General features: G+C 40.1%; 2 protein-coding genes and 1 long non-coding RNA gene across 6 annotated transcripts in view; 2 read left to right on the top strand and 1 right to left on the bottom strand.

Annotated features, from left to right (window-relative positions):
- Positions 1 to 1,745, top strand: part of Ccdc144b (coiled-coil domain containing 144B) — a 46,301-nt gene extending 44,556 nt beyond the window's left edge. The window contains exon 12 of the mRNA NM_178418.4: positions 1,029 to 1,745. The gene's annotated coding sequence lies outside the window, so the exon portion shown is untranslated. The remainder of the gene's footprint in view (positions 1 to 1,028) is intronic.
- Mccc1os (methylcrotonoyl-Coenzyme A carboxylase 1 (alpha), opposite strand) lies at positions 164 to 9,079 on the bottom strand. Its single transcript, NR_029456.1, has 3 exons — positions 8,281 to 9,079; positions 4,247 to 4,377; positions 164 to 3,684 (listed from the first exon to the last, which is right to left on the bottom strand). It is a non-coding gene; the product is annotated as a methylcrotonoyl-Coenzyme A carboxylase 1 (alpha), opposite strand (long non-coding RNA).
- The window catches only part of Mccc1 (methylcrotonoyl-Coenzyme A carboxylase 1 (alpha)), a 44,403-nt gene continuing 36,610 nt past the window's right edge, over positions 8,298 to 16,090 (top strand). For 3 of the 4 annotated variants that reach the window (XR_001783758.2, XR_001783756.2, XR_001783757.2), the window contains exons 1-4: positions 8,298 to 8,511; positions 11,421 to 11,467; positions 13,075 to 13,211; positions 14,981 to 15,076. Coding sequence is in view for 1 of the 4 variants with exons in the window: in NM_023644.4 (NP_076133.3) it covers positions 8,435 to 8,511; positions 11,421 to 11,467; positions 13,075 to 13,211; positions 14,981 to 15,076 (357 nt within the window). In the remaining 3 variants the exon portion in view is untranslated. The remainder of the gene's footprint in view (positions 8,512 to 11,420; positions 11,468 to 13,074; positions 13,212 to 14,980; positions 15,077 to 16,090) is intronic. The other variant, NM_023644.4, reaches the window with a different exon arrangement.

Below are 16,090 nucleotides of genomic sequence, written 5' to 3'. Positions count from 1 at the left end.
GGCTGCCTGGCCAGAAAACGAAGTACTAGCAATAAATCCTTTCACTTAATTCCCTGTTGCTAAACAGTGTGTGTGAATTGCCAAATATTAGCACTTATTAAAGCCCAAGTAATAGAATTAAGCTTTTAGCATTTAATGAAGCACAGAACAGTAAGAGAGAGTTAAGTTTCTCCACTGTTTATTTAAGCATAAAGAGTTAAATAAAGCACAGAGAGCTATAATGTTTAAGAAAGCACAGAGTTAAAGAGGGAAATAAAAAAAGCCCATGTTTTTAAACCATAGAGTAAGCAAGAAAGTTTTTATAAGCTTTTTGAAGTTATCAGCAAGCACTCAGTATAGTTAGAGAGCTAGCGGGCCAGAGACCATCAGTCTTTAAAGCAATGTTTGACACTGTGTCCCTCTTCAAGCCCATTCAAGGCTGGGCAGGTTCCCAGCAACAAAATGCCTCCATAATATTGCACTGTAAGTAAGGTAAGACATTTTTTTTTCAGTTAGTGATGGATGGGGCAGTGATTGATCCACTACCCAGCCAATCGATTGCGGATAGTGTCAGTCCCAGACTGGTAGTCCTCAGTTCTATAAGAAAGCATGCTAAGCAACCCACAAGGAATAAGCCAGTAAGCAGCACCCCTCCATGGCCTCTGCATCAGCGCCTGCCTCGAGGTCCCAGTCCTGCCCGAGTTCCTGTCCTTACCTCCTTCAGTTGTAAAACAGTGATGAGAAGTAGAAGCCAAATAAACCCTTTCCTTTCCAAAGTTGCTTTGGTCATGATGTTTCATGTTTCAGCACTAGTAACCCTAACTTAGATACCAGCCACAGGCTTTTGACCAGGATTACAGTACCAGGAACCCAGTTTCCTCCTATGGACAGACCTCAAATCCAATCAGAAAGCAGGCATGTCACTGTTGCACCAGTGGGACATGTTAGGTCCATCTTCATTAACACTGATGAATTCTTTTAATTTTTTAAAACTAACTCATTGTCAATTCACTATAAAGTCTTTAACACAGAGAATGTTTTCTTTGCAGTTCCTGATGAATCTGAATCTGGACTCCGTAGAACTTCTCCTCTAGAGTTTACTCATCTATGAAGCTAGAGTCTTCCTAGACAACCTATCAGAACATGTAGAGATTTTAATATAAATGTGTGTGTGTGTGTGTGTGTGTGTGTGTGTGTGTGTGTGTGTGTGTAATTTGAAATATAAAATTTACTTTAATATGTTACTTGGCTATTCATAAAATTTTTTGATTATTTTCCAATATATAGGTTAAACATTAAAGAATATTTTTGTATCAGAGATTATGAAAGAAAGATGAAATTTTAAGACCTGTAAGACATATAAAGTACTCAGAAATTGCTGGTTGTTTGTGAGCCTAGAGGCTGCCTGGGGCTGAGAACAAAGAAAAACAAACCCGGGTATGCCCTGTAGTTAAAGCATTCCTGAGAACAGCTTGACCATAAAGATAAAGAGGAATGTGAGGACATAACAGGGCTATCTGAACTGAGTCAGCATTGATAAACATCCAACTCACAGAACTCTGACACCCTGATCTGCACGTACATGTAATTTTTCTGCTGATGTTTGAATAAGCCAATAGTGTGTCTCTATGCTGAATTCCCCACCCCTAAGCCCTTTAACCCATAAAAACCTCTAGCTTTTGAGCCTTGTCGTCAAATCCACTGTCTCCTGCGATACATTTTGACAAGGAGCTCCGCCATTAAACTACCTCGTGTGTTTACAGCAAGAAGGATTCTCGTGTTTCTTTGGGTGCGCTCTCTCTTCTGAGACTAGAGTGGGGGTCCCCGAAAGAGGGTCTTACAATTATTAGTAAAAATTTAATATTTTAAACTATATTTGGATCTGTATTTTTAAGTAAATATCACAGGTGAACACATTTATCACAAAGTTTTATGCACTTAGACTTCTTCAATGTTGGTTGTTAAGGCAGCAAAGAAACAAAGTGTTAATACTTTTCGTGGAGTTAAATGTCAACTTAGTGATGGCTTATTTGCCAATTATTATTAATCCATGAACATTCTAAAGTATAAATATCAACTCAATATACTGGTACAACAGCTATTGTCAACACATTTTAATCTAACTTTACAAAATTAGGGATAAAAGGGGAGAGATTGCAACCGACAGACAGTTGTAATTACATACTTTAAAAATCTTTATCCCATCAAACCAGAACATCTAAAAGAAATGGATCAATTTCCACATGTATATGGGGTAACAGAGCTGAATCAAGATTAAAAAAAAAAGAAATAATTTAGATAGGAACATGGCACCAGTGGGTTACAAATGATACTTAAAAATCTCTAAATTAATAAAATGTTCAGGGCCAGATGGATTTAGCTCAAAATTCTACCACATATTCAAAAAAAGGAATTAACACTAATACTCCTTAAGTATTCCATAAAGCAGAAAATGAAGAACATTTCCAATTTTTAGAAAAAAGTTAATATTACCCAACCCAGACTACTATACTCAGCAAAACTATCCCCGAGAATTGAAGGAAAAATAAAATCTTTCCATACAACGGATAAAAGGACTTTACTACTACTAAGCCAGCTCTACAGGGGGTGACCAGAAGGAATGCTGAAAAGAAGGATAAACACAGTCAAGCAGTCACAGAAATGAAATAAACAGTGTCATGGCAGGGAATCCAACAAGATATGAGAAAACTTTACAAAATTAACAAAATGACAGCAATTGACTGATTAAAAGATTGGATTAAGAAATGGGATCTATTTTTTTCTGCCTCTAAGAAACATGCCTCATATCAAAATAGACATCACTTTAGAGTAAAAGATGCAAAAAAAAAGTATTCAAAACAAAAGAAACTAAATTGTAAATATATTCTAATGTCTGATAAACCAGACTTCAAACCAAAACTAGCCAAAAGAGGTAAGGAGCATGTGATGGTTTGTATATGCTTGGCCCAGGGAGTGACACTATTAGGAGGTGTGGCCTTGTTGGAGCAGGTGTGTCCCTGCGGGCTTGGGCTTTAAGACCTACATCCTAGCTGCCTGGAAGCCAGTCTTCAGCTGTTTGCCTTCAGAACAAGATGTTGAATTCTCAGCTCCTCCAGTGCCATTCCTGACTGGGCACTGCCATGCTCCCACCTTGATAATAATGGACTGAACCTCTGAATCTGCAAGCCAACTCCAATTAAATGTTGTCCTTGTAATAGTTGCCTTGATCATGGTATCTGTTCACAGCAGTAAAACCCAAACAAAGGCAGAGAGATTCTTCATTCTCCTCAAAGAAAAAGGAAATCTACCAACCGTACACTACAATAATAAACACGTGTACATCAAATACAGGGCCACCCCATTTCATAAAAGAAGAACTGGTAGATCTAAAACCACAGATTGATCCAAACACAGTAAAAGTGGGTGATTTCAATAACCCATATTCACCAATTGACAATGTTTTGAATAAGAAATGTTCCCCCATACTTGACCATTTGTTTCCCAGTTAGTGGCACTGTTTTCGGGGAGGTTTGGTTGGGGTATTTGTGTGCAGGACTTTATCAGGCACACTCTTGTTTGTTGTATGTCTACTCACTTGTCTCAGTTTGCCTTGTTGAGTTGAATTTCTGCTTAGGCAGTAGCCGGGCTCAGCCCACTGCAAAGGGCACTAGCTCAGATGTGGTCAGCTACTGTCTTCTCTGTGTGCTGAGGATCAAGAAAAAAATTGGTAGATTGAAGTGTAAATTGACAAATTTTAGGAATTTTTATAAGATCATTATTAAGGATTAAGAAATCATCTATTTGTCTTGTAGCATTACTACAAGACAGTACATCTGCATTGTTCCTCAGAGAACTGCTCAAAACAATGCTCTAATACCTAGTGATTGTTGTATATGTTTAATAATAATAGGAAAAGCATATTAATAGCAGGAATCTTTCCTAAATGAATTTCTCATGAGCCTTACCTTGGAGTTCTATTGTAGATTTTTAATCCAAGGTAGTCATCTCAGAAAGATCACCTGTTAGCTTCTCCTATGACAGCTCCAGACAGGAAATGGTAATCAGGATATATTAAGTGAGAATAAAATCTATTTTCAATATAAGGGGAAAAAAGAATATTCAATGCTCTGGTGGATTTTGTTGTTGCTGTTTTAGAAATGTAGGTCCAAGAGGGGAAAAAAGCTGTTAGAAATAATTGGAAGAACTTACACAACAATTTTCCCTTGATTTTTGTAGTGCTCTTGAAATCAAGTGCAATTTTTCTAACCTTTCCAATGGAAATTGAAGTCAAGTCTGTGAGTGGCTTGGCAGCCTTCCAGCATCTGTGATATTGAGCTGGCCTCGCTCCATTCTTTCTCAACTGTAGCAGGTGGGTCTCACGCAGCAAGGACAATCTAGCTGGAAGGGGAAATATATAGTGAAAGAACCCTGTCATAGTTTTAGAAGTCTCCTACTAACATAGCTGAGTAAAACTAGCTTTAGCGTATAAGAATCATAAATAAAGATTTAGACAAGTAATTGTTAATCCCACTGGGCAAGAATAAAACCACTAGCACAATATTTGAGCCACATTTAAAGCAAGCCTTGATAAGTGCCAGCAGGGTGATGGACACTGTCCAGGTCCATAAACAGGATCCCCAGAGAATAGCTGAGAATTATGTTAATCCCATGCTTATAAAGGCAAAAACCACAAAGCTTCCCAAGTCTCACGGTCATCCAATCATGGGCAAGCATACATCCTGATGTACTTCTGAGTATGTACCTTCATCCAATCAGGGACAAACATACATCCTGATGTACTTCTGAGTATGTACCTTCATCCAATCAGGGACAAGCATACATCCTGATGTACTTCTGAGTATGTACCTTCATCCAATCAGGGACAAGCATACATCCTGATGTACTTCTGAGTATGTACCTTCATCCAATCAGGGACAAGCATACATCCTGAGCAGTTGGGGAAACCAAGCTTGTTTACAAAAGTGAAACACAAACAACAGCCCCCAGCATTCCAGGGAGTTATCTGTTCTTGGACAAGCGTGGCATACAGGTTCCAGGCATTTTTGTCTTATAGGTCTCTTAAGCACAACAGTTAAAGCTTAAAACATAACTTTAGTCCTCACATAATAATAACAGAAAAGGAAAAGCTATTTCATTTTTGAAACAGAGTCTCATGTAGCCTATGCTGGCCACAGACTCCCTTTGTGGCTTTTGCACTAACCATCTAACTAGGCTTCTTGATTGAATCTGACTTTCTCCTTCTGCTATGATAGGATCCATTCATCTGTCTTCTATTGTAATACATCTGGATGCCTGACTGTTCCCTTCACACTGGTCTCTGTAAATTTTATCTGTCAGTGCCAATGTGTTGCTGTTTCTCTCCAGATAACGTTTTCTTAAGGAGAGCACACATTTATCCAAAAGATCTAGGAATCTGACTCTTCAACCAAAATTTCAGTTATATACTGTGATTTTTAGTTGTTGTAATACATTAAATTTCAGAGGCAGTTTGTGACTCGAAAGATAATATTTATATGTCAGTATGTGCATTTCACATGATAAGCTGCTAATGGTGAGCAGAGTATTATAGCTTTCCCACATCTGTAAAATATATGTATTCTTGGCATTGAGATTATAGGAAGTTATACATGCACGTGTACATATATGCATATTTGGGCATGTGTGCATGTGTTTTGTCCATTTATGGCTTATTTGGTATTGAGTCTCATAAGTGAATAAGGATCTTTCTTAGTCAGGGTTGTACTGCTGTGAACAGACATCATGACTAAGACAACATTATAAGGATGATATTTAATTGGGGCTAGCTAACAGGTTGAGAGGTTCAGTCTATTATCATCAAGGCAGGCCGTCATGGTGCAGGAGGAGCTGAGAGTTTTACATCTTCACCTGAAGATGCTAGCAGACCTGGCTTCCAGGCAGCTAGGACTAGGGTATTAAAGCCCACACCCACAGTGTGGGGCACACCTATTCCAACAGGGCCATACCTTCTAATAGTGCCACTCCCTGGGCCAAGCATATCCAAACCATCATGGGAACCAACATTTCTTTTCCAGAGAGCCTAACCCTATCATCTCTTGAACTGAGCTAAAATAAGGAACAACACCCGGGTTTTCTCAAACAGTGGTCAAGTACCTATGAACACATTTTCTTTTCTTTCAAACATTAACATGATCAACTATATCAGTGGCTTCTCAATAGTAAGCCAACCTTACATTTCTACAATAAAATTTACCTTGCTATATATCACTCTATGTTTTAGTTAATGTTTATATGGGATTTTTCCATCAATACACACAATGGGGGTTGACTATCAATGTGTGTGTGAAGTACATGTTCTTTTTATTGATTTTGGCATCCATGTTATCTTCATAGAAAGAACTGTAAAATTTTCCATCATTTTGTGCTCTAGAAAAAAAGTAATAGCACTGCAATGAACCATTGTTTATTACATATGGAAATTCTTTTAGCTAGAGAAGGTGAGCTTTTTCATCAGTTGGGGTGGAGGTAAAGAGGGATTCAAAACAGGGGGAAGGATTATTTAGATCTTGTCTCTTTTCCAGCATCTATTTTAGTAAACAGTATTTTCTTGTAAAATCCATTTCATTTCTGGTTTGTCAAAGTTGTACAAAATCAGCTTCTTGTTAATTTATTGTTTTCTCTATATTTGATTTCCCTACTTTTAAAAGTGAGTTCCAGGACAGCCAGGGACATATATATATATATATATATATATATATATATATATATATATACACACACACACACATATATATATATATATATACACACACACACATATATACACACACACACACACACACACACACACACACACACACATATATATATATAATCAAGACCAGTGTGGTGGTGCACACATTCAGTCCTAGCCCTTGGGAGGCAGAGGCAGGCTCTCAAACTCTGTGAGTTAGAAGTCAGCCTGGTCTACATAGTGAGTTCCAGGACAGTCAGGGCTACATAGAGAGACCGTGTCTCAAAAAGAAAAAAAAAAAAAGTCATGTGAGATTTTTTTCCTCTTTATTTCTTGCTTATTTGGAGGCCATGTTCACTTTTTTGCTGTTTTAAATATATATCTTACATTCATTTTAAGTACAAGATGAAAACAATTTCTCCCCACGCCCAGAAAACAGTGTGTGGTTTTTTTTTTTTTTTTTTTTTTTTAATATGGAACTCTTCACACCTGAAACAGCGTAAAAGTAAACAACTAAATGAAAACCTGAGGAAATATTAACCTCTATAACTAGAGTTCTTATAACTCTGTAGGAAAAAAAGATATCCAGCCACACAAACAAAGCCAGTGGCAAGTACTCCCAGGGACGTTTTGAAACTATGTGATGACTCTACCGATAAAAGTCTAAACTTACTCAATATAAGATATCCTTCCTGAAGGAAGGAATTCATTTCTGGTGAACTCCAGAGGGATGGGTTCTCTTTTGCTGGCCAATGGGCCAGATAAGTAGGAACCTTCTCGAAAATACACAAGCAAGCCAATTTGTATCCAGACTTTCTAAAAGTTCGAATCTTTCAAGAAAACATCTTAGATTTTAAAGACAGGTGCAGGACTACTAGCCCAGACTGGTCTCGAACTTGGTCTGCAGGTTAGGATGGGCTTGAACTCCTGATGTTCCTGCTTCCACTTGTGTCCCCTTATTTCTAATTATTTTCTTAGTTCCTGGATTTATTTGTCCTTTGGTGTTAGTTTTCTGATTTCACTAATTTATTCCTCTTTACATTTGTTTTCCTTCTGCATTTATGTTTGTTTTTCATATCTTATTTATTTTGGTTTTTGAGGGACAGCCTCAACGTATTGCTCAGGCTGGCCTGGGACTCACTGTCTAGTCAATCCTGTCACTTACTACAATCCTTCTGCTTCAGCTTCTGGGATTGCAAATATGCGCCACTACGTCCCATTTAGTTTTTGCACTTATAACCCTTCGATTGGCTGTTTCACTTACTGTGTTTTTCTCCCCCATATGAGCTCTGCCTCAGCTGTATCAAATACCTACACATAGCTTTTACTGTGTCTTTGTTTCCTGCCACGCAGTTTCCACTGCCCCTTTTTCCTGATGTTTAGTGAGAAAGCTTGCATTTTGCTTGAGTGGTGGTTTGAGGGGCTGTGCATTTTCCTCTCATGCTCTGTGCTAAAAAAAAAAAAAAAGAAAAAAAAAAAAACCTGGCCCCGCCCCTCCAGATGGAGCCCAGCCCCTCACAGTTCACTCCCCACCCCCCAGGCACATGGTCCAATCAGCCAATCGGTACCTTGAAACACCCAGTTTTGTGATTGGCTCTTGCGGAGACGCCTACTTGCTCTTCGGAGCTACGGTGGCGGATCGGGGACAAGAAGCTTGCGCAGGGAGGGACGCTTTCAAGAATAAGCCAAGCAGCTTTTGGAATCCAGCAGAACAGCGCGGAGATGGCGGCGGCGGCGTTGTTGGCTGCGGTGGACAGGAACCAGTTGCGACGGGTCCCGATCCTGCTGCTGCAGCCGAGGTGACTCAGGGGTACTGCCGGTCCGTGCGCGGCCCGGATGCGAGGCGCTGGGTCACGTGAGAGCAGCCCTTTAAGTGCCTGTGTGTAGTTTTGGTAGGCGCTGTCCCACTTCAGTCTTTGGCTCTTCCTACAGACTCTGCCACCTTGGCTGGTTTCTGATCTGGGCACCCCGCACGGTGCTGCAACCGAAGATGGCATACGTAGCTAGAGGCTTGCACCAGGACCCCTTTCCCAAAGTCGCTTTCAGCTTAGCTCCCTCATTTTGAGTGCAGTTCAGAGAAGGATTTCTAGAGACCTTTCCCATTGCTGGGAAGAGTCAAATTAATGAGGGGTGAGTTTTGTCGAACGCTCTTGTTCACAAGTTTGAACAAAGCTGGCAGATGACTACCCCGGATCCTTTTGGAAACGAAGCTCCACGCTTTGACAACAGTGAAAACCCCAAGTCATGTAGATAGATTACTTCACCATAATCATCACCTCCTCGCATTCTGAAAAACGTACTGGCCCAAGGGCAAGAACTGCCTGCAGAAGGTTGGGTTCCCAGCTTACCTGTGACCTTGGTCGAGTTACCTAATATCCGTGCTTCAGTTTCTTCTGCTTGGAGGTGATGATACTTGTATCTAGCAGAGGTAATATAAAGACGATACTAACCCCCTCGTATGTCCAAATCAACACGTGGATAAAAATTTAAACACATCATGGTCCATTCAACAAACAGTGGTCGATGCCCTGGATTTTCGGTGAATACTAAAATGTAGGTCTTCACCCTATATTTTAAATAAGAAAGATGGTGAAAGTTGTATTAGTGCTGTTTTTCTTCCTGTGAATTTCCTTAGGTTCCCAAGAATACCACAGAGTCATTCTCCTCTCAAGGCTTAGTTATAGCTGTCATCCTGCTAATAGTTTTTAAAATTAAAACTCTTACCAGCATGAGAATTTTACCTTTTCTTTTTTCTTTCTTTTTACCAGCCATGATTCCTCTAATACCTCAGAGAAAAGAATTTGATTAGTCAGACTCTACCCATGAGAATAGCGGCTGTCTTAATTGGTGAATTATCTCCTGGCAGGCAATTTACTCGTCATGTTTAAATGTTTTGAGATGTAGCAAAAAGAGCTTTGAAAAATGGGATAGAGAAATCAGAACATTGTCAAGATAAAGGATTGCACTTAAGGAGTGTGTCTGACTGCCTGACTCAGTCTTCACTAGCTGAGAGGAAAAAAAAAAAAAAAAACATTTTAGGCTATCAGTGGTCCCAGGTTGGATACATGACAAAGCTGTGATTTCTTAGGCAGGACTGGAAAAGCCTTAAACCCTAACTTACCTGGAGAGGTCAGAGGGGAAAACAATGCTCCAAGCTGAAAAATTCCTTTAAAAGACCAGGAAAGTTAAGTTTTCCTCCTTGAAGAGCAAGAATGTGGGGTGGGCTGAATTGGAAAGATTTGTAAGAGCACCAGTCTCTGAAGAAGCCATCAAGCAGAGCTCTCCCGCCAAAGATGGATGTTTTCCCAGTTGGCTCCAGAGTGACAGCATCTGAGAAAGTGTGCCTCCCAGGATGCTAAGCCTCCGGTGTTCCTCACATGACCCTTGGGAGATACTAGTCCTGCTGGTTGCATAGTTGCATGTAAAGGGTATATGCATATTGTTGCAGTCATATAATATCTAATGTAGCCTGTGATCTTTATGCTTCATGAAGGAACTAAGCTCATAAGTCTCTATATAACCGTGGTCTTGTTTGGGAAAATTGTATACTTTAAAACCGGGCAGTATCTTCAAGATTGCCTCGTATGGAATGGGAGCTGTAGGTTAAGCACTTGGCTAGCATGTTTGTGGTCCTCTAAAACTCAAATTCATCTATTTGTAAAGCTTATTCCTTGCTGTATAAGTTTTCTCATTGGGAGGGTATTAATGAAAAAGAGATCGAGTAACCCCAATGTCAAGCGACCTGACAATGGGTAAGTGTATGTTGAAGAGTAACCAGAATAACTAGCCATAGCCTACTTTTTTTTTTCTTTTTCTTTTTCTTTTTTTTTTTTTTTTTTTTTTTTGTCTTTTGAAGCAGGATTTCTCTGTATAGCCCTGGCTGTCATAGAACTCACTCTGTAGACCAGGCTGGCCTCGAACTCAGAAATCTGCTTGCCTCTGCCTCCAGAGTGCTGGGATTAAAGGCGTGCGCCCCCACTGCCTGGCTTAAAGATTTATCTATTTTTGTTTATATTAGTACACTACAGCTGTCTTCGGACACACACTAAAAGCGTCCATCAGATCCCATTACAGATGGTTGTGAGCCACCATGTGGTTTGAATTGAACTCAGGACCTCTGGAAGAGCAGTCAGTGCTCTTAACCGCTGAGCCATCTCTCTAGCCCTGCCAACATTTCTTATTTCTATTATCTCTGTTCAACGTCCTTCCTTTGATTTCTCTGGCTTAATGTCAATACTGCCTTACCCAAGGGGTGCATTCAATTATATTTTCAAACTGTTGTTTGATTTAATAAAATAGAACAGAAAATGTCAAAATATGGTCTATTATCTTCCATGACAATGCTAATTGTGTGTGCCAGGCAGTTTTTACTATTACAGTCCAACAAGAATTTTTTTGTTTTGTTTTTAAAACCAAGGTAGATGTTTTTAAAGCACCTTAGCTTTTTAATTGTCTCTTTGGCCAAATGCCAGCTTCAGATATTAAACAGGGTAGGCGATTCATTCAAAAACATGAACACAAAGGGAAACTGGCTAGGACTCAATATCCCAGGTTCTAGCTGGGTTTTCTTGTCACAGAGAGTCTTACTGAATCACTTTGCTAATGGGCTTAAGGTTGACCTTCCACCATATCTGGACTTGTTTATGAGAGCAGGAGCTGATTTTGTATGTTATGATGAATCATAATTCTGTTTGGGTTTATATTTTAGGGAATGGGCTTGGAAGTTGAGAACCATGAAGTATGGAACAACCCCAGGTACTGGCAGCCTTTGTTTAGCTTTGCATTAGAGTGTGAGCCAAGAAAAAGAGATGCTTAATCTTTAATTTGTGCACAATAGAATTAGCACTCATCAACCTTCATACTTTTGTATTTTTACAATAACTTTCTTCTTAATGCTAAGTCACCAGTTTTGCTTTCTATGTCAAATCCTTTTTTGCTATTGAGTGTGAATTTTGATGTGCAGTGGTGGAGAACATCTTAAATTTTTTGAGACAGGGTCTCTTTACATAGCCCTGGTTGTCCTGTAACTCACAGAGATCCATCTGCCCCTGCTTCCCAAGTACTAGGATTAAAGGCATGCGACACCATGCCTGGTGAGGACATTTTATATTAATATGATTTCTGCCTTTTAATAAAAGCACTGTTACTTTGTTCAAGTGAAATTTTGCAGGGAGTTCTGAAATGTAAAATTGATGGAACTGATTATAATGGACTAAACTCTGATTGAGTGGATTTGACCCCCACCTGTACTAGATTGCGGCAGCTTCAGTGGCCTATCATGGCTCTTGAAATATTTAGATTGTATGGTTTCCTTAAGTTATAGGAAACCTTATTTTTTAAAGAAAACCCTGATTTTTCTCAGCGTTTATCTCATGTCTGATGATGAAACTGTTTGTCATATTTTCTAGATCAGACCATTTTTTTTTTCTTGCCATGGTTGAAACAAAAGGAAATATTGACTCTCTTAGGCACTTAGATTACATATAAATCATCAGGTGATAGTGTATACTGCATTATCTCTTTATAAAATTACATAGGTGGTCATCTTACGGATGAACCGTGAATTTGTGAACAGGACATAGTCACTAGAAATAAATTGGAAAGAACTATGCAGGTTGATTGGCAGAAGAAGTGGCCTGTGTTATTGGACACACTTGAAACACCTGTATTAATTAGGTTTAGGTTCATGAAGGTGGATTCTAGTAGTGGGAAGGAATAAGAAGAAGGAACGTTTCAAGAAATAGTTCAGGAGAGCGTTGGGAAATCACCTGGTTTGACCGGATAAGAGCTGGCCTCCCGAGAAAAGTTGCTCTTAAGCTTAACTTTCGATGAGTTTGGGAACTGGGAAAAAGTACCTGTGTGGGAAGAAGCCATGCTTTGATTCTCTGATGTTAAGTTGACAAGGAGACTCTCCCGTGGAAATTGACGTTAGAGAGAGAGAAACATCAGTGAGCCCGAGCCTCTGAGAGTGCGGATGCTACCAGCAGAGCGGGGAATGGCATTCCACAGCCGTAGCAGGATGTCTCCATGATGTGATGACAGGGGAAAAACTGAGAGAACCAAGTCTTGTCTCCGTCATACTGCAGTTCTTGATTTAAATGTCCTATCCTTCCCATATGAAGATCATACGGTACATTCTCAGGCTTTATGTATCTCTTACTGAGTAACTTGAGTTTGCGTTAACAGAGGTATTATGAACATTAGTGAATAGGAAATAAATCCACTATCTAATAATAAAACAGTAATTTTAGCCATTCATGTGCACTTTTATTAAAAACAACCCCTTATGGGATGACTCATAACATATCTTAATTTCTTATTTCCCAGTAACATTTGGGTCTTATCCTTATGGCTTCTAACAGGAGGAAGTATTACCAAGGTCCTCATTGCAAACAGAGGAGAAATTGCCTGCAGGGTGATACGAACAGCCAAAAAGATGGGTGTGCAGTCGGTGGCTGTGTACAGTGAGGCCGACCGGAATTCCATGCATGTAGATATGGTACGTTGTTAAAAGCTGGAAACAAAATCTTGTTAGTGACTGTGTGTATTTTGTGTCCAGTTCAGCTCCTTAGATTATATTTATTTTTATTTCATGTACGTTGGTGTTTTGCCTGTGTGTATGGCTGTGGAACTGGACAACTGTGATCTGCCATGTGGGTGCTGGGAGTTGAACCCAGATTCTCTGGAAGAGCAGCCAGTGCTCTTAACTACGGAGTCATCTCTCCAGGCATACTAATGATTACGTTTAATTATAGACATCACATTTCTAAAATTATTTTAATTTGTGTATTTGAGGGTTTTTTTTGTTTTGTTTTGGTGTTTGTTGGTTGGTTTGTTTGTTTGAGGCAGGGTTTCTCTGTGTAGCCCTGGCTGTCCTGGAATTCATTCTTTAGATAACACTGACCTTGAACTCACAGAGATCTGCCTTCCTCTGACTCCCAAGTGCTGGGCTCAAAGGCGTGTGCCACTGCTGCCCAGCTCAGTTAAGTTCTTTCTGATAACAGTTGATGATTACAAGTGTCAACAAGTTTTATGTAGGTGCGTTCTAGCTACTCAGTCAGCACTTCTCTGCGGGGCGGTGAGCTGGGCAAAGGCAGCCTGGTCATTGCAGGGACTTCCCAGGGCAGGTGTTCGGCCACGCCCCTTAATCCCCTGGCTCCTGTTGTAGCTATAGCCTCCCACTACTCCCCACCCATCCCCCAGAGAGGTGTGTGGGCATCAGTCAAATAAGAGCAGCACCAAGCCCCTCCCACATGCAAATAAGGTTTCCCTAAGCTCTCAGGCCAAGCCAATGAGAAGTACATGTTGTCAGACCCTGACCCGCCCCAAAACTGTATATAAGAATCCTATTCTGAAGAATCAAAGATGTGCAAGAACTCCTCCGTCTTCCAAGAGCTTCTGTCCTAAGAGCTGTGTAACACTTGGGAAGAGATCTGATCTCACAAAACACCACCTGAAGCTCCGCAGCACTCCTCACTGGCTAGCCTCTCGTTGGCCCAGCCCAACCTAACACAGACCAGGTTCCTTTCCACCTCTGGACCCTCACGTGTGCTGTGTTCTCAGCATGGAAGCTCTCTGATCCCTTTCCTAAGTCCACCTTTTCCTTCCACCCCTAGGCAAAGTCCTTCCCAACCTGGGGGAACCTGTCCTGACAGCTCTGTTAGCTCACCCTGGCCACCTGCAGACCAGAGCCTGTCCTTCTGTCACTGTCACATTCCTGCCTCCCTTAGGGTCTTTGTCACAGTTGCCAGTTGTGTGTAAATCCTATTGGCTGCCTTCCCTCTGTAAAGAACACTTCCCAGAACAAAGCCTGGCACACAATAGGCATTCTGCACATGTGTATAAATGAATGAATGCATGGTTTCTACTTAGGCCACTTCAAGGGATGCCTTGATCTTATGAAAAATATAAAGGATAATGTAGGATAATTAACAAATTGTGAGAGATTATATAAGCTTTGTAGCATTCCCTTGCTACGTATTTCTCTTCATGTATTTTGTATCTGTTTTCAAATAATAACTTTTGGCATTAAATGCATTTAGATCATAATAAAGTGTGATTGAATCCAGAATGTGGTTTATTTGGGAAAATGGAGTTTTGACTCTCCATATGTGCAAGATTGAGTCCTAAACCAGCTGCTTCTGCTTCATTGTTACATTTTTCATGGCACTGGCATTGCCTGATGGGCCCAGCATTCTATTTTTAATAGTAAATAAGGCTGATGTGGTTCTATATACAAGTGCAAACCAGCCACACCTTCTTTTACAGGCAGACGAGGCATATTCCATTGGCCCTGCTCCATCTCAGCAGAGCTACCTCGCAATGGAGAAAATCATTCAAGTGGCCAAGAGCTCTGCAGCACAGGTAAGTGCAGAAAAATTTACAATACTGAGCAAATCAATCTTCTATAATTTATGCCCACTTACTTCTTTGTAGACATTCTCTCTTTAGCTAGTTTTTATGTCAGGTTATTGAGTTATCTTTGTAAACTGTATTCGTTCCTTCTCCTTCCTTAGCCTTCTTACTGGATCCTCTGCGCTTGAAGTCTTTTGGTAAGCAAGAGGATGGAGACTCTAAACTATCAATTAGAATTAAGAGAGATGAGCTCTTCTTGAAACCTCAAGTGTTAGAAGTTAGGCTAGTTTTGCACAGAAGCAATAAACAAATCCCTCTTTCCAGGGTAGAGTACTTTTCTTTCCGTAGTAGAGATATTGTTTTAAGTTAAAGTGTATTATTTTAGGGTGGACGCGATGGCTCTTCAGGAAAAGGCACTTGCTGCTGAGCCTGGCAATCTGAGTTACGTTCCCAAGAACTGATTCCTCCAAATTGTCCTCTGACTTCCACATGCTCGCTTCACAACACGCACACACATGCACACACAGAGTCAAAGATATAGTAACAACTGCTTACTATCTTTTAATCTAAATATGTTTTAAGATAAAAAAGGAAAAGTATATTTTAATTATGTTTTAAATTTTAATTTATAATAATAACCATTTCTTTTCTTTTTTTTTTTTTTTTTTTTTTTTTTTTGAGACAGGGTTTCTCTGTAGTCTTGGCTGTCCTGGAACTCACTTTGTAGACCAGGCTGGCCTCGAACTCAGAAATCCGCCTGCATCTGCCTCCCAAGTGCTGGGATTAAAGGCGTGCGCCACCACCGCCCGGCTACCATTTCTTGATTTACGTATTTTAAAGTTCAGTTATTAAAAAGTTAAGGCTGGAGAGATGGCTCAGTGGTTAAGTGCACTGACTGCTCTTCCAGAGGTCCTGAGTTTAATCCCAGCATCCATATGGTGGCTCACAACTATCTGTAATGGGATCTCATGCCCTCTTCTGGTATGTCTGAAGATAGCTGCAGTGTACTTATATACATAAAAT

Source organism: Mus musculus, chromosome 3 (genome assembly GCF_000001635.26).
Source record: "Mus musculus strain C57BL/6J chromosome 3, GRCm38.p6 C57BL/6J".
Classification (NCBI taxonomy): Eukaryota; Metazoa; Chordata; class Mammalia; order Rodentia; family Muridae; genus Mus; species Mus musculus.
The sequence above is the reverse complement of the archived record's forward strand: the minus strand, read 5'-3'. Positions and strand labels throughout refer to the sequence as shown.